At 39.7% G+C, this 23,881-nt stretch overlaps 1 protein-coding gene across 2 annotated transcripts in view; it reads right to left on the reverse strand.

Annotated features, from left to right (window-relative positions):
- AGPS (alkylglycerone phosphate synthase) overlaps positions 1–23,881 on the reverse strand; it is a 79,883-nt gene that overhangs the window by 36,785 nt on the left and 19,217 nt on the right. The window contains exons 1-4 of one of the 2 annotated variants that reach the window (XM_042821994.1): positions 17,833–18,026; positions 6,180–6,269; positions 3,180–3,270; positions 15–135 (exon numbers count right to left, since the gene is read on the reverse strand). In XM_042821994.1, the coding sequence (XP_042677928.1) occupies positions 15–135; positions 3,180–3,270; positions 6,180–6,269; positions 17,833–18,026 (496 nt within the window). Of the gene's footprint in view, positions 1–14; positions 136–3,179; positions 3,271–6,179; positions 6,270–17,832; positions 18,027–23,881 lie in introns of those variants that run through there. The other variant, XM_042821996.1, reaches the window with a different exon arrangement.

Consider the following 23,881-nt stretch of genomic DNA (forward strand, 5'->3'; position numbering starts at 1 on the left):
TGAACTTGTCTTACCATGAGCTCTGAATACCCTATCTTCTGCATCCTGTGAATATGAGATATTAGTGGCTCTAAGATCCTGAAGAAATTCTTCATTTACAATAGATGGAGGTACATCATTAACATTTAAAGATGCCTACAATACAAGAAAATATTTCCATTAAAGATAAGCTCCCTCTTACAGCCTTTCTTTACAGTTAAAAAAAGTTTACCATTAGCTTAATATCAAAACACAGCTATTTAAGATTAGAAACACAGACCTTATTTGTCTTATCTTCAGCCATTGATCCATTTGCCTTGCCTAGTAACCATCTGACTAGATGCACATACAGTTTTATTCCATAGCACATTTTGATTCTTTTTCCCTGACAAATCTGGAAAAGTGAACAAGCTTATAAATGCATACTAGGTAAAATACTTGTCTTAAGGAATTCAAGATCTAAGAGAAAGAATTGCCTGAACACTACTGAAGACCCTCGAGTAGGTAAAGTTCAAAATTTTTCATACAATACAAGAAACACATACATATGCCATTTAGTTCACTTTGTGAACATAAGTGTAATGCTTGTAATTACTTTGAATGTTGAATGGTGAGATCTGAAGAATCATAAAATGCTGTGGGTTGAAAAGGACCTCAAAGATCATCTATTTCCAACCCCCCCTGCTGTGGACAGGGTCACCAACCACTAGACCATGCTGCCCAGAGTCACATCCAGCCTGGAAGAAGAAAGGAGGAGTTCACTTTCAACAAGAAAGTATTCAGGTGATTACCAAGATCTACGGCATACTTCGAAGAAACTACATGAGGTTACATAGAAATGAACAGGACTTACAGGATAATTTAGTAAAGAATATTTGCTTTAGGTAGGTTCATAGCTGATAGCTCACAAAAACTCAGAGGCTCAAGAGAATAGCTAATTATTTGCTTTTTCTCTTCATGTAAGACATTCAACCTTATGAAAATACAGTTTTAATAATGGTTTACTTCTGAAAAAACATGTGCTACTTGGACTTGTTTTTTAGGGATGATGCCATATTTGAAATAAGGTGTTAGACATTGGAGAAAAAGGTTTTTCCCTCCAGCATATTCACAGTGTCACCTACAGACACAGAAACTGGAGATTAAGGTGAGATCAGGCAAGAGGCATAGTGCTACTAAGAGATCCTGATTTTAGAGGCCAGTCACAATAAGCTGAGTGCTACTGCTCTTAGCTCTTGCTAGTCTGCTATTAACATACATTCATAGAGTGTATTTGGATTAACTCAAGAGCAGAATTCAAACCTGGAAAACGTAAGGAAAAACAAATATACGAAGTAACCAAGTAGTTAAAGATCTCTGTTCAAAGACAATTCCTGTTAGCTCGCCTCATATTTTCTATTTCAAACTTGTTTCTTCATGGATTTTTGTAGATAAACGCATTTTGGTTCATTTCAAACTGGACACCAAATGCTTGATGATCTTGGTTCTCTATAAGATGAAGACAAACTACCTAGAACTATAAGGATTCCTTTCAGATAACTATATTGGGGATTTTTGTGTTCTGCAAGAATTTATTTACATTTTGAAGATGAAAAATAAAGTGCACATTCCTCTATATAAGTCTTATGTAGCATGCCACACCAAAATATCTTCTTCTTATGGGACTGAGATATTTTAGAAGTTGTACACTGGAAGGTTGGACAGGAAACATACATGAACTAGGTTTAAACTGCTGCCTTTTCTAAGTCTAGACTGAAAACGGAGAAAAGTCATCAGGCCTCAAGCAGCAGAAAAGTGGGTACATTTACTGTGGTAAGTTACAACAGAAAGACTGCACATGACAGAGAACCCTTCAGTCCTATAGAACAAAAGCAAGAAGAGATAAAGACAAATAGACCAAGACATTCTTTCCATACTGTTGTTCCTATGTTTGAGTTCCTTCACGCTCTGATGATAACAGACAGTGAAAACCAATACAGTGCGAAAACCTGCAATCTAAATCAGGAACTGTAAGATAAATGTGAAAACAGAGAACCTCTGGTAACTATGAAAAGTACAGAAACACACTGGAAACTCCAAAGAGCCCTATTCTGCATCTAGAAAGTCAGCATGGTTCAGACCACAACAACAGAGGTGTACGACATAACAAAAAACCAACACTGCCGGCAGATATTTTGCACCTAGTTCTTCAGGACACGCTGTGAAATCAAAGTGCCATTTGATAATCTGCCCTTGTCCTTCAATTCTGTTTTATTCTCTATATTCTATACACACAACACTACTGGTCATGATGAATTAAAGCAATTTTGCTGTGAGCAGCTGCCAGTTATGACAAAGGAAAGCATATAAGGAAAAATACATACTGACACATGGAGAAACTAAGTCAGCAGATGAAAGAATGAACTGGCTAGCATAAGACTGAAGTGCTTGAGTTTTTCAAGCCCAATGAGATTACCTGCTTCAGAGAAAACACAATGTTGAACTCACTGAGGAAATGGGTAAATAAAACTGCTACCCAAAACAGTGTCACTACAGTAACTGTACAAGAACAACCTTCTTCCAGCTCTGCTTTGCTAGCTATCTAGTCAGGAACCTCAAATGAATTCTTCTTAAATGAGGTGGGTCAATCTTGAGATATTCTGCTTGAAAAGCAAAATATGTACGTTTCACGAAACCAGAACATTCTGAACGTGCTTGTTTTTTTTTTTCCTGAAAACATTCAGCACAATCTTGAGTATTCTGATAGCCAGTTTTCAGCATGTGAAAAATATTGCTGTCAAATTAGAACTTGGATAACATGAAATACACTGAAAACACAACACAATTTAGTGTCACCTTATCTTCTGTATTTATTTTCACAAACAATCGTTACAGTTTCATGAATAATAATTCTCTGTAGGCTAGCAGTTTCCACAATCTTGAAAAACAGCCTACAAACAAGGACTAAAATTTCCCTTTGTGGGAAATACTTAATCCAATTAATGCACTACCAATTGACCTAGAACTACAAGTTGTGCTAAGTCACTGGAAGTTTTATACAGTAGTTCTACACCAGATATAAACTCTCAGGTGTTAATACACTATGGTTAAACCAATTACATGCAAGGTGACCTTCAGAACAGCTGAATCACCTTTAAAAATCCAGTCTTGATCATCACCAAGACTAACATTTAAAGGAACTGGTTTGGCTATTTACTTACTCTAGAGGTAGTTTTGTGCTCCAGACTTGCTCCAAAGGTTTTTTCTATCCATTCTTTAAAAGTTGGTAATACCATACCACCTAATCTGTACCTGGAAAGTCAATATTACACAGTGTCATTTTAAATTAAAAGAATATATGTCAGATACACTTCTTTTGATTCTGCATAAGTACCAATAGTAAGTTTTAAATTCAGTTCTCACCTAAAAGGCTGCAAAGTTCTGCCCATTCAGTTTTCATGAAACTACACAGTTTCATTGCATTTAAGTATTCTGTACTTAACACAAAAACAAAGCAGATGTCAGTACCTCAGACGTTATTTTCCTTTATGACTGTTGGGAACTGAGGCATAAGGATTATCAGATATCCCACCCCCCACTTTCATTTTTAAGTGATGGAGAAAGCAGTGTCATAGTTTACATGCTCATTACAGAAGGAGAGCATGTATGTACAGACACACTGCACTGTAAACTAAAGCAGTCTCAAACACACAAACCCAGCTCAACACACATCACAGTCTCAAGAAAACCAGAGCTAAAGGTTCCTCTCATCCTCAGGATGCATTCAAACCCATCAAGCGATGTGATTATCACAAACCTGTTGGCAAGAGTTATGACAGATGGAAGCTGCAAAGCAAGTGGCAAAGAAGCTGGTCATGGTTCTGGCATGTGGCATGCACCACAAGCGAGGCAGGGCAACGCTTAAACATTGATGAGGTGGAAACTTGTAAATTGCGTACATTTACACACTTCATACATGTTTACAATATATGCACAAGCATACTCCAAGATGAAAACAAAAGAGCTTTCAGCAGTTGAAAATAAATCTTATAGCTCGTATGTAGATTGATACATTAGGCCCCACAAATCTTTCTTCTACGACAATTTAATTATTACACCTAACCATGACCCTGTGCTTTACAGCTACTATTAAGGCACCTACTATGCAATTCATTTTGTTTCCTTATCTTAACTACTTTCTAGTTCTCTCACTGATAAAACAATCAAAAACCTAGAGACAAAAGGGTACAAACACACTGCAACTCAGCTAGAAAGGCTATGTTCAGTGATCCCTTCTGTGACAGCTATTATTGTATTAAGTATATTCATACAGAACAGAAGGAGTTCTGTAGAAAGGCAAGTACAAAAAGCAACAAAAGTTTAAGGTACAAGTCTAACGTAAATTAGGAATCTGCAAAGGTGCAGAATATCTTGGTTCAGCTTGGTTCTTTTTCCTCTCCAGACACACCTTCTGGTATTGCCCACCTATTGCTACGGCTTTCTCAAAGTAAAGCCGACAGAAATCTAACAACTAACTCGGGGCAAACAAAAGTCCCAACAGAGAGGAAATTGGTGAGTGTACAGAATGCAATTATGACCAGTTACTCAAGGGTAAGCTTTGTACATAGGATGACGGTAGAAGAAGTCCCTGAAAAAAAATAAAATAAGAACTGTCCTCCCTGGAAAAACAGGTTTATTTGCTCACTCAAGCAAGTACCTTCTACTTCTGGTGTGATGGTATAGTTGGTAATGAAAAAAGGATAATTTGACAAGTAGAAAAGCACAGTCTGTTGGGACAGTCAGTGCAACTTCCATAAAGAGAATTCCTGTTTCACTGTCCCTTGGAGTTCTATGAGAGTGTGAAAATAAAGTAAACAAGGAGACTGCAGTGAACATTATATTCTACGTCCCTCTCTATTTCCACAGAGGTTCTACCTTAGCAGCCATTAAAGAAAATATGTTGCTACAGTACTGATGGGAAGGTTCTTCTTGAGGCTTAAAGATAAGAAAAATAAGTCTGTCCAAAACAGGAGTGCAAACTGCCACGTTGCTACTGGGTCCAGTTTTACATAAAGTCTTCATCAGCGATCAGGGCTTAACAGTGGACTCTCCAATCAGGTGAATGATAAAACATCATTCCCATCTCTTCTAGAACAGGGAATAGTACTCATCAGTTCAACAGCAGCCTCAGTGCTTCCTCCAGGGAAAAAAAAAAAAAAAAAAAAAGTACTATGCTTTTGCCCCTTTCAAAGTACCCTGCACAAATTCCTTATGCAGATAAAGGTATCAGATGAAAAAATGAGTGACAAAGCAACAAGGGTTGGAATCGTAGCAAAAGATCACCAAGATCTCCCTACACAGTATACAATAAACTCATAAGCCTAAGACAGTGCTTTGCATTTTAACCTGGGACTGAAAATTAAAAGATTAAATGACTTGTGTTCAGTACTTGAGAGAGACTTTTTTTGCAGGTTTGACTCAAAATAGCTCATAGCAGCTGTGCAGAAACTCAAAGAACATGAGTTCTTCTTCAGTACAGTGTCCCAGCAAATTCATTTCTCTTTCCTATTATTATCATTATTTTTCTCTTAACAAAAGGATATTATTTTTAAAACTAAGAAGACTGTAAGACTCTTTTTATTTCAGGTATAAAGGAGCAGTAAGATATCGAATGACAGGCTTGAAACTCACTGAAGAAAGAAAAAAGATCCTGAAGAATTAAACTTGTATTTGCTGAAAAACTATAGATACATTTTTCAGAAAAACAAATTTGCTGTGTAAAGGGCTAGAAGACAACAGATCAGAGCTGTCTGTTGCCACAAAGCATACAACTGTTCATTCATTTTGGTTTTAAGCTAAGAACATACAGAAACTCCAAGTATAACAGTTAAGAAACCTAAAACACAATTTCAATGACTCAATGAATTGAATAAAGCAACTTGCTGATGCTCACGAGATTTTCAAAACTGGAACCACTCCATGGAACTGCTCCATGTTTTCTAAGGTTTAGAAGAATGTACAGATTCTCATTCTACACTCCAGGGGAAGTTTCACTACTACATACAGAATTCAGTAAACCCACACAGAACTAATGACCTGCTCTACGAGATAAAGGAGCTTTCTGCTGCTTTCAGCTTAGCTGAACACTCCAGTTTTAAAACTCTTTTACAATAAATTACTAATAAAATACTTTACTTCAGTAACATGATTTGCCAGCTTACCTCTTTCCTGTGAATTCTGCTTGACCCTTCTTATTGAATATGAATTTAGAGTCATTATATCCCCATCCATTCCACTTCAGAATTTCTTGTCTAGAAAGGGGAAAACATACATGATTGAAAATGTTAGCACACTGTAAGGCCAAAATGTTTGTATGATTTATGATTTCATAGCTTTGAAAACATAGCAACTTAAGAAGGCAAATATATATCAAAAGTACAGAACCTAATACACGTAAAAATCATTTGCAATCATAACCATTATTCCTTCAGACTGCATCCTAAGGTTTGAAGGACAAGATGCTTTGTGAACCACCAGCTGAAGTCAATAAACTGTACAACGAATATTTTTGAATCAGCACAGACTCCATTTGAAAGATGTTCATCTTCAAACCTCTACATCACTACTAGAAGTAGCAGTACTACAAACAGGTAGTAGCAGCTGAAGAATGAAAAAAATGCAGTAGCTCTAGAATGAAGAAATGCATTAAACTTCAGTTAAACCTCACATCATTACTGCAACCCCATTACATTCCCAGCGTTGATTCAGTGAGGCACTGAGAGACATTCCCATTAAAAATATACTTTGAAAAGCTGAAAAAACATAGCAGAGGGAATAATATACCAAACAGTGTGAATTAACTCAATGTAATGAGACCATAAGAAAGGTAATATGAAAAAAACACAATTGTCAAAATATTATCCAAAACATTGAAGTGTCTAAACACAACCACTCCAAAACAACCACAATAAAAAACATCAGTAATGTATCAGTGTAAACACATTGAAGATGCAAAGAAACAAGAGAAAAAAGAGTAATTACATATCAATTCAATTTTGCTTTAAAAAAAAAACTATTCATTTAAATTAGAAATGAAGTGCTAATGTAAACATTGAAATAACAAAAATGCATCTTAAAGAAGAACAGATGATACATCTCACTCTGCTACACACAGTAAACATAGATCTTGCTCTTTGACTGTATCTTAGAAGAGCAAGACAACGATCAGTGATCATTTTGAGAAGGCTTCACATATTGAAGTCACTGCCTGAAAACAGCTGTAACTCCAGCAGTACATGCAAGGTAGCTGGGTGCTGCTGGACTACCAAAGGCCTTTCTAACAGAGAAAACAGAAGCGAGCTCCTGAGACACCACCACTGCTGTACTCAGTCAAAGTTCAGTTTCTTCCAACTGCCTGTCCACAAGGCTTCAAGTAATCGAATGGAAAAAATGGGGACTTCTACTACAAATGTTTGACACAGTCATTTCAACAAACCTTTGATAAGATTAGCATTTCCTAGGCAAGCTTTATAGGAACTTCAAGCATTTAGCAACTGATGCATTTGCGATGCTTCTGCACCCTGAAGAACTGACTGTAACACTGCCACCAAATTAAGCTGTTTCCTGAACAATTGTCTAAGACTGCAGTCCTCCTCAAGGCGAACTACATGGAGTACTCCTGTACATTCAGACTCAGTTTGTCTAATCATGTGAAGTCAGAACAGACATGATATTAATCAACCAAATTTGAGGAAGGCTTAAGCAGGTCCTCTTTTCAAGGCAGTATCAAAAAATACTGCTAAGTGTGATGTGTGGAACAGGGCAGAGAAAGCAGCAGCAAGGCTGGAGAAGATCAGCCTGAATGGGACGCAAAGGGGCAGGCTCCAAAAGAGCCAATGATTCTGGGTAACCAAGCGAGCGCTTCTCTGGGACACTCAACCACCCTGATGTCCACTCGGATAGATGAGACCTCCAAAGCCCAGAGCGTAGCCACTGAGTGGAGACCCAGCAAGGGGTTCTTTCTGCTAAGCCACCTGCACTACCAGTTCCTGGCCCTTCCTGCAGGCCTGCTTTCCTAGGCTGGTGCTTTCTTCAGGCTTTAAAACACTAAACAGAGGGGAAGAAGCCAAATTTCCTGAGAGCTTTCAGGATTAACTATTTCTGAATGAAATAAGTAAGTAATGGTTATGGTTCGCTCTGAAAGATAACACAGCTCTTATTATTGCTGAGGTGAGAGTAATTAATTTAAACGCCAATACAACAGTTCATGTTTGCAGAAGAACAGCAGGTTCTGAAACATCTCAACCACTGCATAACACAAAGTCAGGCAAATCACCCTTTGCCTAAAAGATGGTTTTGTGACTTGTGACATGCAGACACAACAAGAAGTTAACTACAAACATCTAATTTCTATATTCAAAGCTACCCCAAGCAATTCTGAGGTTTCTGTTTGGAGACAGAAAGGACTGTTTTGTAAGAAGCCACTGACATTTATTCTTTCCTTTGTTCCACCACAGCAGGGAGTACTGCCAGCTTTGGGACTGCTATCTGATTTACTTACAGTGGCTCCTAGCACTTCTCGCCTACACAGTAGCAAGTTGGAGGAAATACTGCACACGGCTTCCTAACAAGCAGCCTAAAAAACATCCAGAATATAAAATAAAATGACAGATTATCTAGCTCTGAGTGACAAGGCCAACATTTGCTGTTTTACTTGTTTTGAGCTCAAAGCTGTTAAGTTTTGTGTTGTATCTATGCTACCTCATTTAAAGATGATGGCTTTTCTATTCGGGTACAGTGACCCAAACAGAATATCAAGCTCATTAGCCCTACCTTCGTATTAAATATTAGCAATTGATCAGTTCTTCCTTGCTTCCTAACTTTAAAGCCAGAAAATCAGTACTGAAATGAAATGATAAACGTAAAAACGTTAAAAGCAAGCTTTGCTTAACTTTTTTTTTTTTTTAAATATATTACATACATACATATACACACCATATACATGTAAAATAAGTAATGATATTGCCTGAAGGGAAAAACCTGCAAGAAAACAAGTTACCATGGAAACACTGACAATAGGAGCAAGTGTTGTGAAAATAGTGTGCTAAGGTTAATCGAATTCAAACCTCTCCTTACAATGCTCTGTGCTGAAACAGTTTCACTTGATGCAACAAGAATTACTCTATTTTTACAGCAAGAACTCTTGAACAAACTCTCTTCGCTTTTCTGAAGAGCTGGCTACAAGATGCTGCGCAGATCACAGTACAAGATAGATAACGGACCTAAAATAAGCACGCTGAAGCCTCCAGTGAAGGTATTTAGGATGGCAGGGCAGCCCACGAGGGCACAGGCCGACCTCCCAGCACCCAGACACTGCCCACACTCCCACGGCCCATGGCTCTGTGACAGGCTGCCAACTGCTTTCCTTTCCCTAGAAAACCCAAGCAGCAGCACAGGCCCTTCTGCAGGTATTGGAGTTGAACATCCAGAAGTTCAATCCCCATAGGAATTACATCACACATGCTATTTTCCAGTAGTTTAAAATGAATGGCACAGTTATACACCAAATCATCACACACATCACATAGAACTGCCAGGTAAAAAGAGATTTTTTTAAAAGAAAATTTTCTCCAGCAGTCACAGCCTTTTATCTTCCAGGGCAGATTGATATTACAAAACCAGAAGCACACCGTTTTTTCACTTCCAATAAAGTTACAAGACCACATTCAGAGAAATATAGAAAGTCGATGAATGAATTGTAGCTCAGTAGCAATAATTACTTGCATCAGTACAGGGACACCCATCCAAGCACAACGATCTCAATACAACTTCTCCCTCACTTCTACAAAACCGCGTGAAATGCAGCACATCATACAAACGGAAGCAAACAAGCTACTTCACTAAAATGGGCAATGGCCATTTCCTGCATTTTCTTCAGAGAAGCAGCCCTAAGTCTGTGCCATTCAACCAACTGCACCAACGGGATCCAGCTATAGCAGAGCCAAAATGCTCACGGCAATGTTCTCACAATAACCACCAGTGCTTTCAATTCAATCATCAGCTGGTGCTTAGCCTGCAAACATCACACACACAAAATAAACAGACACTCCTGTTCTGCCACACAAGAACAGCACATTCTTGGAAATGACATATAAGTGGCAGTTTCAATAGCTAGCACATTGGCAAGCCACCACTGTTTGTCTAATGGAGCAATGCAGACAAGTCTTACAGGCTGTGAAGTTCTTCCAAGACCTGGAGCAGGCACGCAGTAAGATTCAGGTAGCATTATGGTGCTAAGGATTTGCACCAGGTTATCATCTATACAGTAACTCCTCAAAGCCCACTCTAACTGGACTTCTGGCCACTCCATTCCTGTGCTGCAGCAGTCCCTGCATGGGCTACACAGTCCCATCATTCCAGCATCAGTTAAGAAAGCTTCTGGAGCCAGCAGTAAATTAGAATTAGGTCCCTGGAAATTCGGAAAAGGAACATAGCCCAAAGAATCCCTTCAAGAACTGCTTTGTGAAAGCATAATTTATCTGGAGAATGACATGCTGCAGGCAGGGAATATCTGCTATGTTTGTCACTCTCACGTCTTCTCTCGCAGGGAGCCTTCTCTGCAGCAAACCAAACCTGAGCGCAATAGCTTCTGAAGGCCAATAAGAGGCCTGTTTTAGGAAACTTAGACACATTCCAGTTCTGCAGCCTGTGTTTTCCATAAACCTCTGCAGCTGCACACACATCTACTACAGCTGTTGTTCTGTTTGCCAAGTATCTGCGACAGCAACATGAACCTTGGTTCATATTTACAGTTTAAATCCACGGAAAGCTGCAAGCATAGACAAAATTTAAGGCATGGAAGACTTGACAGGACCAGAGCAGAGTATGGCATGGCTCTTTTTTGTTTGGTTTGCTTTTGTTTTTATCAGAACAGTTTAAAAAACAAACATTAACTCTTCTTACATAATGCCAACGTTGACTACTTCATTACATTTTAATAATAAAGCCCCAAGGAACAAGGAAATCGGTGCTTCTCCAGCGTTCTCTTGTAGAAAGCTTAAGTAATTTGGCAGATTAAATGAATTAAAGATGAAACACTGTATAAAGAAAGCCAAGATACTATACGTACACTTCTGATGCTATTGGCCAGATGATTCTCATGCAAGGGACTACTTAACAAAAAGCTATTTCTATTCCATCTACTACTTCCACTGGTATCAGTTTCTATCTTTGAAGTGACAGCTCTGCTGCAAAAATGCATGCATGTGGCTACTTCCAGGCAGTCAGGGAACAGGCATTCAACACTTTTCAAGCACTAGAGATCAATCACGTTAGAAATATTTCTGAGAAGCTTGCAAAGTCAGGAAGTCTGCTTCACTGTCTTCAAAAATCCCATTTAACAAAGGAATCAGTAGTAGGAATCAGTGTATTTTCTCAAGCAAAATATGCTCAGCTTCTGGACAAGATCTTTACCTATTGCATTGAGGACTTTCCAAAGCAAATACATCAGATAATTACTGAAGAACATCTTGTGGCTTCTACTATCAACACAGAAAGCTTGTATACAACAGCTACTTCTGCATGTTACACACACTACAGATGTTTGTGGTTGACTTCCCGGAAGCCATTCTGGCCTGGACTAAAAGTAATTATTGTAGTTTTTTGGATTAGCAAAGTTTGTTCTATTCAACTTAAGTAAATCTTGAGTTTAAATAAATAAATATGTATACATTCAATTTCTTGTGTGTAAGAGTTCAGATCTTAGCAGATATCACGGAACTGATCTAAAAATTCAGTTTTTCACATTAACTACTTTTCATGTAGTACTCTATATTGTAATTCACATGTTAAGCATAGTTTAACTTGTATCCAGGTTTAATTTTTTTTTTCTAATAAAATGTAACCAATGGATATATTCACCTTATTCACCTTGGTGTACTCAACATGAAAAAGACCTAATAGGAAACTCATGTTTATTTAAATGAATTAAACTCCGACATTTCTTCCATACCATCTGACTGATGAGTTAACTGCTTACAGTGTGGTAATAGATATGAATTGCTGTTGCAAATGAAGTCACATTTGCCTTCAAATTATGGCACTTTCTTTTATCACATTACTATTTACATGTGAGAATCTTATCTGCTTGTATACGTCAAGAAATAACCTTGAGAAACAATTATCTGCTTTGATGCAATCATAAAAGCCTCCTGTGAACTGCCACACCTTCCTCAATGCAACATGCTCTTGCTCTTGTGATTTGTTAAGATTCTTTCCTTCTACGCCCAGTGTTTCCACTACCTTAAGCTCAGAAGTCAGCTATGTCAGGATTTAGTTCAGCATCAACTTTTGCTTGAAAACATCATTGTTTAAAGAGTTAGTGCCATCAAACACTTGACAAGCCATATATGGAATCTAACCTTTCCAAGTTCTAAGTTTAGTGAGAAACATCAAGATATATACAGAAGAAAAGCTAACTTCTGAGCACAGTTTCTTGCAACAGGATTTTTCAGTGAGTAATTGCATTCCTCTCCTCACTGATGAGGGTGTTACCTCACCTTGGCTGGCTCTTACTTTGCTCACCCATGGTGGCAAAGGCCACCAACTCGTGCAGCCATCCTGGTGGGAGAGCAGTCTGTGGTTGTGGCACTGAGGGACGTGGTTAGCGGGCATGGTGGGTGTGGGGTGATGGCTGGCCTTCATGACCTTGGAGGTCTTCTCCAGCCTTTGTGATTCTATGGATTTAACTCTGAAAAACACTCCCTGTGCCCCCCAGACCTTCTTCATCCTCTGGTGCTTACCTTAAGCTTCAGTGTTACCAGTCTCCAACCTAAACAGATCCTGAATTCACTTGAGAACAGAGTAATACCAAAAGTCTTTAAAATACCAAAGGTTTTAAAGTAATCAAGCAAGCATAGAGGCATAGCCATCACTTAAATTTACATGATATAAATCTTTACTGCAATGAAGCGTTTTTAAATTAGTGGTATGATAGGATGCCTTTGACTTTATCTGTTACGTTCAAGTAGCATCTCTAGGCACCAACTCACGCTTTGCTTGACCTGAAGCTAGATATTAACAAGTTACCTTGAGCAACCTGGGTTTGAACTTGCTAAAGAGTCGGGGACTGGCTATGCACTCATCCTGTGGCTTACACTGGATAACACTGTGCCCATAATAACTAGAAGAAAGCCACAAACACCTTTTCATCCAATAGGGAAAAAAAGAAAAAACTTCCCCACAAAAAGACAGGAAAGTGAGGAACTGTACTCTGCTTTTTCTTTGCTCCAGGACACAAAAAGATAAGCTTATCAGATGATAGATGAACATTTTATTACATTCAATCAACACTTCCTTTTAAACATTGAAGAACTTTGGTCCTTGTTAAGTTATAACACAATCTACTACAGCTAGATTCATTCTAGTGCTCAATCTCTGAGGCACTCCTATTTTCTGGCATACATAGAAGTGATTCCAGAATAACTGTCCTGAAGAATTGCAGCACTTTATTGTTTTCAAAGTGATATAGTACAAGTTGTACACTTCGTATAGTTAATCTTCAGAACAACTGTATGTAAAGTTTTTATCTTAAGCCCCACCAGTAAAATGAGTTTAATAATAACCAGCCACCAAAAGCCAACAGAAAAACGTTAAGTTTTGAAAAAACACTTGCAAGGAAGAATTACTTTCCAATTCAAGCTTTTAGTAAGTTTTTCAGGAGGCACGTCATTTTTTTAAGGCTTGAAGACGCAGATGTTTCTATAACTATGACCTTCATCTTTCACTTCAGCACTGAATTAAAACCTACAAACCAAAACAGAAATGTTGTGCCCATAAGTAATGCCTCTCTACTCTTACAGTACATACGACTCACCACTCATAAAGTACACTCTTACAGTGCATCCTCCCCTAAAGAGAATGCTGCCCTAAGCACAAGATAACTTATCTTTTCTGATAAGCATTTCCTCTTTTTTTTTTTTTTTTTTTTTTTCCTGAAAATGACTTATCAAAAGAAGAAAAACCAGGAATCCCACTGCAATCTTTAAACACATCCACATGCAAATATATTGGCTAGCCTTCAGAGAAATTCTGAAACGGGGACAGCTTGATGAATACCCAAGGAGCTCTGTACATTTCACATATTCCCCTTCCTCTCCTCACTGATGACGAAAAACGGCTGGATAAGATCATTACTAGTGTGGTCTTCAGACTGTCAACAAGAAAGCAACATCTCTGCAGGTCAGTGTCCAGTGACTACTACATAAGCATTAAGACATTTTTTTGGTCACAACAAATCACCTACTTTGCAGAAGAAATACTACACAAAGAATGCAGCTAGAAGTGGTAGAATTGCCTGTCAGATGCTTTGACTATTTCAGACACTACAGGAAAGATGCAAGAGGCCTAACAAAGACAGAAATTTTTGAATAAAGTACTTGAGCTACAGCTTTGCCAGCAAAAAATTAAATTAATAACTCAAAAGAGGCAGAAAAGCTGAATCGTCATAAACAGATTTAATAGGAGACTGAAAGAAGGAAGCCATTTGGGTTTGAACTGTTCTAATATTGATGGAAAAAACACACAGTATCATTGTATAATCTATAAATCAGTTATTCTCACTATATATATATATATATATATATTTTTTTTTTTTTTTAAATCAAGCTGGTTAGCAATATATAAAAACACGATCTTCGTGATCTTCCCAAAATAGAAAGTCACATTAGCTTTCAAAATCCACGCTCCTCTTTCCTTGGTAAGCAGGAAAAATGGCTGCCAAGTCTAGTAGTTCATCTCTCAAGATGCAGTTACACAAAGATATGTGGGAAAGCACTACCAAATTGGATAGACTAAACAATTTAACTTGCTATTAACACAAAATTTAGTACAGATTGATTCGTTTCAAGCACAGAGCTTGTTACAATGGGAAGTGTGAATATCTATACAGATAAAAGAAGTTACCAGAAACACAAGTTTTATTTTAAGCAGTTTCAAGACCTTGTAACCTACTCCAAGATCTAAGTTGAAAGTGCTCCAGCGTCTTCCACTCTTCGATTGCTCAGCTTTACTGGGGTCAGACACCCTTAAACTGAAATAAAGAAGCATTGCCAGAGTAGGTCAAGTACTCAACATGGAATAATCCTCTGTCAGCAAAAGATATTTAACCAGCTGAGTTACTAAGCAAAGAACCAAACCTCCTTAGACTCACTTTTACACTTTAAAAACCTATTGTATTTAACCAGCTCATCTCCTTTATGCCTCATTGCTCAGTAATCACAGTCTGAAATGCAAGTTCAACTATTATTTTTTACATCTAATACATTTACTACAACCTTGAAACACTTGAACAAGCTCTTTTAGATACCTGAAGTTTCCTTATAACTGATTATTGCCTCAAAATCCTTGCAGGAATTCTAGACTCAGCCTCTTACACCCAATATATGACCACGGACAATGGTGTTTGGTTTTGCTTAGGGGCTTACCAAATGAAGGAAAGCATATATTTAAACAGTGACTTTTAATTACACAACTGCCTAAGAATTCTGGTCACGCCTAAAGCAAAGAACTCTATTAAAATGTCCACTGCATTCTTAGCCTCACACAAGTGTCTTTGTACTACCCAAGCAAAACCACCACGCAGATGAACGAAAGTAAGTTTAACTAAATGCTGAGTATCCAGCATTAAACCTATCATCCATGTGAACCTAGCTGCAAAGTTAAGAAGTCGACTTCCCAAAACTCCTTGTTTTTGGCAAGCCTCAGATAACTGTTACAGTCACTGTGCAGCATTCTTCAAATTCATCTCAAGAACCTCTTTCCCTTCTCATTCAAGCAAAAGCACCTTTGATAAAATCTAATAATATCTGAAGTTGTTCACTTTAAAACGCCCTTTTCTTTCCCCAATATAGTTAAATTTTCTCTTCATCTCAAAATCTTAATCTAACTCTCCTAAATTCTCTCTAGACTTCTCTACTACTCTTGAACTTTTCTTTATTTGCCTCACAGAAGGCAACAACCTCTACAGCTGTGGTATTCCTGGGGTTGACCTTCTCCACCTTCACTAAGTAATCTCAGCCACCCGGACTCACCTATGGTGGCATGAATCTTTCTGCCCAACGCTTTCTAAATCTTATGAAAGGGTCAGCCAGCTCCGAATTCGCTGGAAGTCACTAGAACAGAACTCAGGCATTTATTATTTGCAAGTTGTAAATCACAATTGTTAACAGCGCTTTTATTTCCATACACACAAAAATATTGAGCTCTAAGTACACCAAGACAGCTGTACCAATGATGTGGAACACATTCCAGTAGCTCCCTTACACTATCACAGAATAATGTCCCATAGTCGTATCTCTTTGACGTTAAGATCCCTGAAGCAATGTAATTTACTCTTCATCCAGAACAAGTTAATCAAAATAATAGCAATTATGCTCCTATAGTGAATACTAATAGTGCAGAACAATGTTATTAACCCATTGAACAGCAAGTATTAAGTTCACCACACCCATGGTTTCTACAGTAGAAGTGGCTACCCTCAGGTCAATATGCACCTTCATATAACTACGTTTCTGTTGCTCTTCAATGGGAACCTGCTCCAGAAATTACATAAAAATCAATGTCAAGTAAATGCACGACAAGCAGCTAAATCAGTATTTTTCAGAAACAATGATTTCTTCCTGAACTCAAATACAAGAAAAACACAGTATGGAAGCCAACACTTCTGGGAAAACCCACTTCTGTCAGTGAGCTGCTTGTTGCATCCCCTCACTAAGGGCTAAATGCTCTGTTTGTAACATTTGGCTTTACGTCTATAACATCCCAGTCCCCTCAAAGCAGCCAAACTCAGCTCAAGCCACAAATAGTCTGTTAGAGTAACTCAGACCGTTCCTTTTATCTCACATGGCTGTCTGAGAAAACGTTGAGAGCAAGCCACCAGCTGAATGGGTTTTCCACACAGGAGCAATGAGTCACACCTGCTGCTTGTCCTGCCAGCTTCTTGGCTGCCTCCATATAGCCACATATCACACCAGTGCCTGGCACTGCTCTATGGAGAGTGGTGGGTTGTTCGTAACCTAAGCCATGAGATGCTCTTACAGAACAGCAAGGCAACGTGCACACAGCAAATTAGCATCAGAAAATGGGGACATCACACAGAATCACAGAATGGCCAGGGTTGGAAGGGACCTCACAGACCATGAATCTCCAATCCCCCTGCCACATGCAGGGCCACCAAACTCCCCATTTAATACTATACCAGGCTGCCCAGGACCCCATCCAATCTGGCCTTGAACACCTCCAGGGATGGGGCATCACAACATACATGCAAGTCCATTCCTCCAGAAAGTGAACCTGACAGCAATAAGTTATTTGAAATCATACCTACGTACTGTAACTATAGCATTTAATCCACCAGATAAATAAATCCAAGAGCTGGTGAGCGAATTTATTGCTCGGTAATTCTACTGTTTGTCTTCCGTTGGTCTCACGTGAAAAGAGATGCCTTGCTTACAGAAAGAGCATAAGATATACTTCCATCCACTCACCTCCAATAAATTCAAGACAGCCCAACCTACAAGAGCATTTTAGTAGCACCCACGAGGCCTCACATATCCGCGAGCCCAGGAGCACAGAAAGCCTGCACACAACCTCCCCTCTTTATGAGCTGCTCTTTTCATCACCAAGCTTCTCCTCCAGCTCCGAGGAGGACAGCGAGCGGCTCCCCACGCTAACACACCGCTCAATCCCAGAAGCCAAGGACCGCTCTCCCCGGACTTCCACGGCGCCTCCCGGCCCCACCGGGCCCGCAGCCCACTCCCGGCCGCCCGCCCCGTCCCGCTGAGGCCGGCTCCCCGCGGGGCCCCCGCCCGCACCCACCGCTTCTTGGGGATGGAGCCGGCGACCGGCCCGGCGGAGCCGCCCCGCGCCTTGCAGGGGCTCGGGGAGAGCGCCTCCCTCCCCGCAGCACGCGGCGAGCCCCGCAGGTGCCCGGAGATGATGCGCAGCCGCCGCCGGGCGGAGGCCGGGGACCCACCGCCGCTTCCCGCCGCCTCCTCCGCCGCCGCCGCCATGGCACTTCCGTGTTGTGCCGCGGAGCGCTGCCGGGTGAGGGGTCAGGCGGGCGGAAGGCGCGGCCCCGCGCTGCCCGAGCCCTGCCCGGGGCCTGCCCTGCGGGCGGCCGGCGGCAGACAGCGGGCCCTTCCCGGCGGTAGCCGTCGCCGCTGGGGGCTGTGAGCAGCCGGGAAAGCACGGGCCTCACGGGAGACGTTTCGTCGTTTGGGCTTTGATTGTCGAGAGCCTATCTGAGAGAGAGATGCTTCTATAAAGCTGAGGGTTGCCTAAGTTAATTATGAAACGCTCATTAATGGCATTAGCGTGGGTGACACATTTAAGAAATAGGTTGGTGAGGTGACACAGTGGCTTACAGGTGTTACAGATGTTATCATGAGTGTTGATAAGTGCAGCGGTGTCCTAATGTGAGAGCAGAGGCTGCTGCTGCTCCAGGCACTTTTGCTGAAATACAGAGGTAACCTGTACTGTAGTACTGATCACATTTACCTGCAGTGAATGAATACAACAGTAGTAATGAGCCTGCAGGTCTCAGTGCTGTGGCAGATTTGTGGTTCAAAAAAATCCATCCAACAGAGCCGTTCTATGTGTGAGCACCTGAGCACCTCAGACCCCACAAACACACCCAGCACCAACTTGCTGGCCCCGTGCACACAACCCTTAATAATACCAACGTGCCTTGCTTACGTCCAAGCTTGACACAACTCTACCTCCCACTCATGCCTCTGTTTCAGGCTCTCTGACAATACTCACACCTCTGACACCTGCTCAGAGATCTTCAAATATGTAAAAGACTGCTATTGAAGTAAAAGGCAGCAATCAATCTGCTCTTCCTGTCCGTGCTGTCAGCGAGAAATAATGAGCACAAATTTCAAGATGCAACTTCAGTATTTATACCAGGCTACTTTTCAGCGGCAGTGAAAATGAGAAACTGTTGTTTGCCTAAGAACAGAATGAAGTCACCTCCGTTATCTTCAAGAACAGACTGCACACCATCTATCAGTCAAACTAGTTCTGCTCAGAGCTAGATGATCATATAGACGACCTCCTCAGATAAATTCCAACATTTCTCTATAAGCTGAATTGCCTCACACAGATTAAGTCCAGTCTGTTATCAGGCAGAACCTACTTTGTGATTACCTTTTGCAGTTTGATGGCACCAGCCAGCTTTATGGAAATCTTGAAGAGGAGTGCAGGTATCTATGTGATTATTAACACTTTCATAATGATATTTTACCTATCACTGCTAATTTCTATGTCCATTCCATCCTCATTCACCCTATGCTTATTCTGTCTTACATATAAAAGGAAATTACATGAAAATTCATAAAACTCTTGCCTCATCCTCTTTCAAATCCCTTTCAAGGACCTATTTCTCCCATGATACTTCAGTGTGATACCTTCCCATTAGTTAAGCAACTAGCAGAAACTTCTCTAGGGAGCACCAACTAGCAGGAAGTTCTCCAGGGAGCAGTATGTGGAGGACAAGCAGGGAGACTTTGGTTCAATTCCCTACTTCACATGTAATACCGATGCCTCTTTGAGTGATAGCTCCTCATATAGAAGCAGGGATAACAGGATCTCCCTGCAGAGACTGGTTGGAAGAGAAATACCCTGAGAACTGTATGACAATATTGGATCAAACATTTCAAGACTACTGGTTGAAAGCAGTGCATAAAAGCCAGGTATTACTGCTGTCTGTTTTGCTTTGATCCTCACCATGATTAATCTGATGCCCTGAATGTACTTTGACTACAAAATACTCTACAATTTTCCTGGGTTTGGTTGTTGAGTTAAATTCCATCTTCCCCCCCCCCGCCCCCGGTCAAGTAATTTATATGCTACTTTCTGGATTAACTCATGTAATATCTGCATTCAACTATCTGCTGCTGGGGAGGCAGTCTTTAGGGAACAAACACAGATCTTTTGACAGAGTTCTCCATTCACACTGTTTACTGAAGTACTGGATATAGTTGGAAGGTTTTTAAGTCACTGTTATCTAAACCATTCCACACGGCTGAAGGTTTGGAGAGAGATAACAGGTTCATTGTAGGCTTCAGATTTTGCCAGAATGTTTCTCTGCACTATACTTACTAGTAAGGAACAGTAATTTGTAATGGGCTCATTTATTTGATTCTAAGGGTCCAAGTTAAAAATAGAATCTAACTAATATCTGATGAGCAACATTTATGACTACCTCAGAACTTAACTGTTTAAAAAGTTCCCAATTACTTTTCAAGAGTGTGCATCTAAAGATTTAACTGGGGGTGGTAGAGCATGGTGGTACTTAAATGAGTGTGAACCTTTATCTTACAGGGAATGGAAGTGCTGCTTATGGAAACCTCAGTCCTTTCTGTGGCAGCACTCTGAATGTGTTCCTCAGCTCCTTTGGAAGGATGGCAATATTCATGAATGGGAGTAGGAACATTATGGACTGGCAGATTGTGAAGTTGATGTTTCTCATCATTTGCCTGACACTGTGAACCACTGACATTTTTTTTTTAAATGTCTAATCAATTCACATAAAATCTAACTGATAAATAGAAGGGTTAAAAAGAAAATTTAGCAAACACAACTATTTTGAAAGTAATGTAATTGCGACAAGAAAGGGAAGTACAATTTCAGCAGAAATTCCAGCAGATCTACAAAGTGGTAGTTTAAAGCAGGCTAACAGTTGCCAAGCCAAAGCAGCAGCATTTGCTTGAGATCACAAAGTCATAGAATGGTTTGGGTTGGAAGGGACCTTTAAGATCTCCTAGTTCCAACTCCTGGCTATAGGCAGTGACACCTCCCTCTAGACCAGGTTGTTCAAAACCCATCCAGTCTAGCCCTGAATGCTTCCAGGGAGGGGGCATTCACAGCCTCAGTGGGCAAACTGTTCCAATGTCTTACTCCCCTCACAGTAAAGAAGTTCTTCCTAATATCTAGTCTAAATCTATTCTCTTCCAGTTTAAAGCCATTTCTCCTTGTCCTGTCGCTACATGGCTGTATAAAAAGTAAGAGACGTAAGTATTAGATAAGGAAAGCTAATTGAGCTAATTGATAGGATACACATCTAACCTCAAGTGAGATGCTGAAACAGCAGCTGCACACACATCTTGAAGAGAAGGCAGAGGACTATATTGAACCAAAAATGCAAAAGGAATTTTGAAAAATTTCAAATAAATTATTGAAATCCCTGAAAGTTCCTGGCCTCTTGAAACTAACAGGAACTGCTATTGCCATAGTAGAAACCTGTGTGTTTCTTTGTGGACTAGATAGCAGACTAGATTTATTAGTCTTAATTCATCTCACTGCTTCTGAGCACAATAACATTATCGTAATAGTAAGCAGTGAGAAAATCAAAATCCTCTGCTTTATACAAGGACAGGAAAAGTTGGCTTTCGATAAAAATATTTTTTTCTTACACTGGTAAAAAAAAAAAAAAATCAGAGGCAGAAGAGTTAAGTAAAATATGCTGAGCTTTAACTCTAAATTGCCAAGATTTTAGCAGATGATGTGCAAAAAGCATGGAGCAACAAAAACATTGAGTCCTTTGGTAGGACTCAATTCAGTTCCAAAATGGCTGAAAAAAGTGATGCAGATATATTTTCAGGTATTATCTATTGTATTCTGTATAACAATAACCTGCAATCTCCTGCACCTTACACTGAACTGTTCTTCCCAAAATAAAGTTTTTTTACATGTTAGGTGTTATATATTCTCTCAGTAGCAGTAACTATGGCAAGCAGACAGTGTAACTTCCAACAGAAACAGAAAAATAGTTCAGTTTACAAATGGGCAAACTTTAATTCTAAGAACTTGAACAACTAAGAGAAATGTTATAATGTTGATAATGTTTATTATAGTGTAACTTCCTCACACAAGAAAATGGTTATGTGAGTACAAGGAATGTCACCAGGGCCCAGGAGGCGCTAGCTCACCTCACTGGCCCTGATCAGTCTCACCTTACTGTAGCAATTTTAGGAAAATCTCTGAACTGAAAATGGTTAGAGAATGGCAGAATATTAGGGGGAAATATCACATATGCTTTATTGGTTCTGATTCTTCCAGATGTCTGTTTGAGATTCACTTGAGCTCATGATTGTAGCCTGCACCACAGACAGAACACTGCAGGATGGATGTTGGTCTGAAGCAGCACGGGGATTCTTTGGTCTTTAATCCTGACAGAGATTTTTTAATGTTAGCTTAAACAATTCATGCGTTAGTAAAAGACTTTTTTTTATCCTAGATACACTACCTGAAAAACACCATTGTGAAACAGCTTCCAAAGGAGCACAGCTACCTTTTACTGTAATTTGGGAAAACTATATCTTAATTAAAATGTATTTCCTCAGCAAAAGGAAAGGATTTCTTTAAAACAGATAAGCAGAATATGAGCAGGGTAAAAGAACTATTTTTTTTTCAAGAGTCTTCCTTTCATTGAACTACTTGCAAAGTTAAAACAGAAGGAAATGCTGCTTGAATGAGGTGTATTTCAGATCTTGCTTCCTTGAGGTCCAATTCAGATGTGATTGACACTAATGTACTATGAACACCTTTTTGTTCTGCACTTCTGTAACCCTGCAGAAAAAGCCACCACCTACAGAAGAGGTGGGGTTTTGGCTCTCTTAAGAACAGGATGGGTGTGGGACATCCACAGCTGAATCATGAGCTCAGAAGAAACTTATGGGGCAACAGATGGGCAAAAAGGACATAAGCCCTCAAGCTCACCTAGGTATTACTCACTTTGATCACCAGTGTGGAAAGCTTACACCCTTTGATGAATCCATCATTCAACACCAACTAATTGATTCACTGGGAGGAGTTCCGTTATTATTTGAATAGATCAGTAAGTTTTCCTGAAACAATTTCTTCTACTTAGCCTTTGTGTCATTTTTATAGAGTAAGCAGAGACCCTGAGGGAAAGGCAACGCATCCATCCATCCATCAACTACCAGCTTATGGCAATAGGAGACTTAAGATACAGGATTCAATACTACAGTCTGAGAAAGGCCCAGGTCTCAAAGGTCACAGCTAGGGAGAAGCCTGCAGGACTTCAAGCCATTGACAAAGGTCAGGATATGGAAAGCTTACACAAGGACAGGAGGAACTGAAACTAGGATAAAACAGATAAAAATCTACAGAGCTTGGACCATGAATGAAACCTCTTATCTAGAGGTCTCCAACTAGCAGCTGACTTTCCTATATAGAAAAGGTTAGTGGGCAGTATGTTATCTCTTTAACATGTAAAAAATGCAGACTTTTTTTGTACACAGCAGTTAGCTCTCTCTCGTTACATTTTCAACTATTTCAGCTTTCAATCAACAAGATGGTCAGAACAGCCTAGATGTCTATACCTGAACAAGAGCTGATCGCTGAGAAGCAAGTGCTGAACCCTTGTCAATGACATATTAAAAAAATGTATATTGACTCCACTGCGAAATGGTTACAACTTCTCCATGCCTTCCACTGGTGTCCCAGGGCAGTTAGAAGTAGTATACTACTATTATCCATGTCAGACCTATTTTACCTATTCCATCTTTTGCTTGCAAGAAATGTATCTGATAAATAGTTAGATATATGTGTGGGTGCGTTTCTACATCTATCAATTCAAAGCAGATCTTTGCAAACTGAATGAAACAAATTTCTATTTGTTTATTCTGTTTACTTCTGGTAGTAAATCCATTTAAACTCCATCACTGGTAACAAGAGTGGCAGATAAGTTTATAGCATATGTGCTTTGCAAGTTCTCAATGAATTCTTATTTTACTTTCTTTAATCTATTCTAACAATGGTCCTGTTGCATCCAGATGAAGGGAAGAAAGCACTGTGAGGAGGTGTACATCCTTGCCATCTTTCAACCCTTCCATAATGT

The sequence above is a fragment of the Centrocercus urophasianus genome, unplaced genomic scaffold (assembly GCF_019232065.1).
Source record: "Centrocercus urophasianus isolate 14NV4802_14NV808 unplaced genomic scaffold, USGS_Curo_1.0 seq_20, whole genome shotgun sequence".
In the NCBI taxonomy this organism is placed as follows: Eukaryota; Metazoa; Chordata; class Aves; order Galliformes; family Phasianidae; genus Centrocercus; species Centrocercus urophasianus.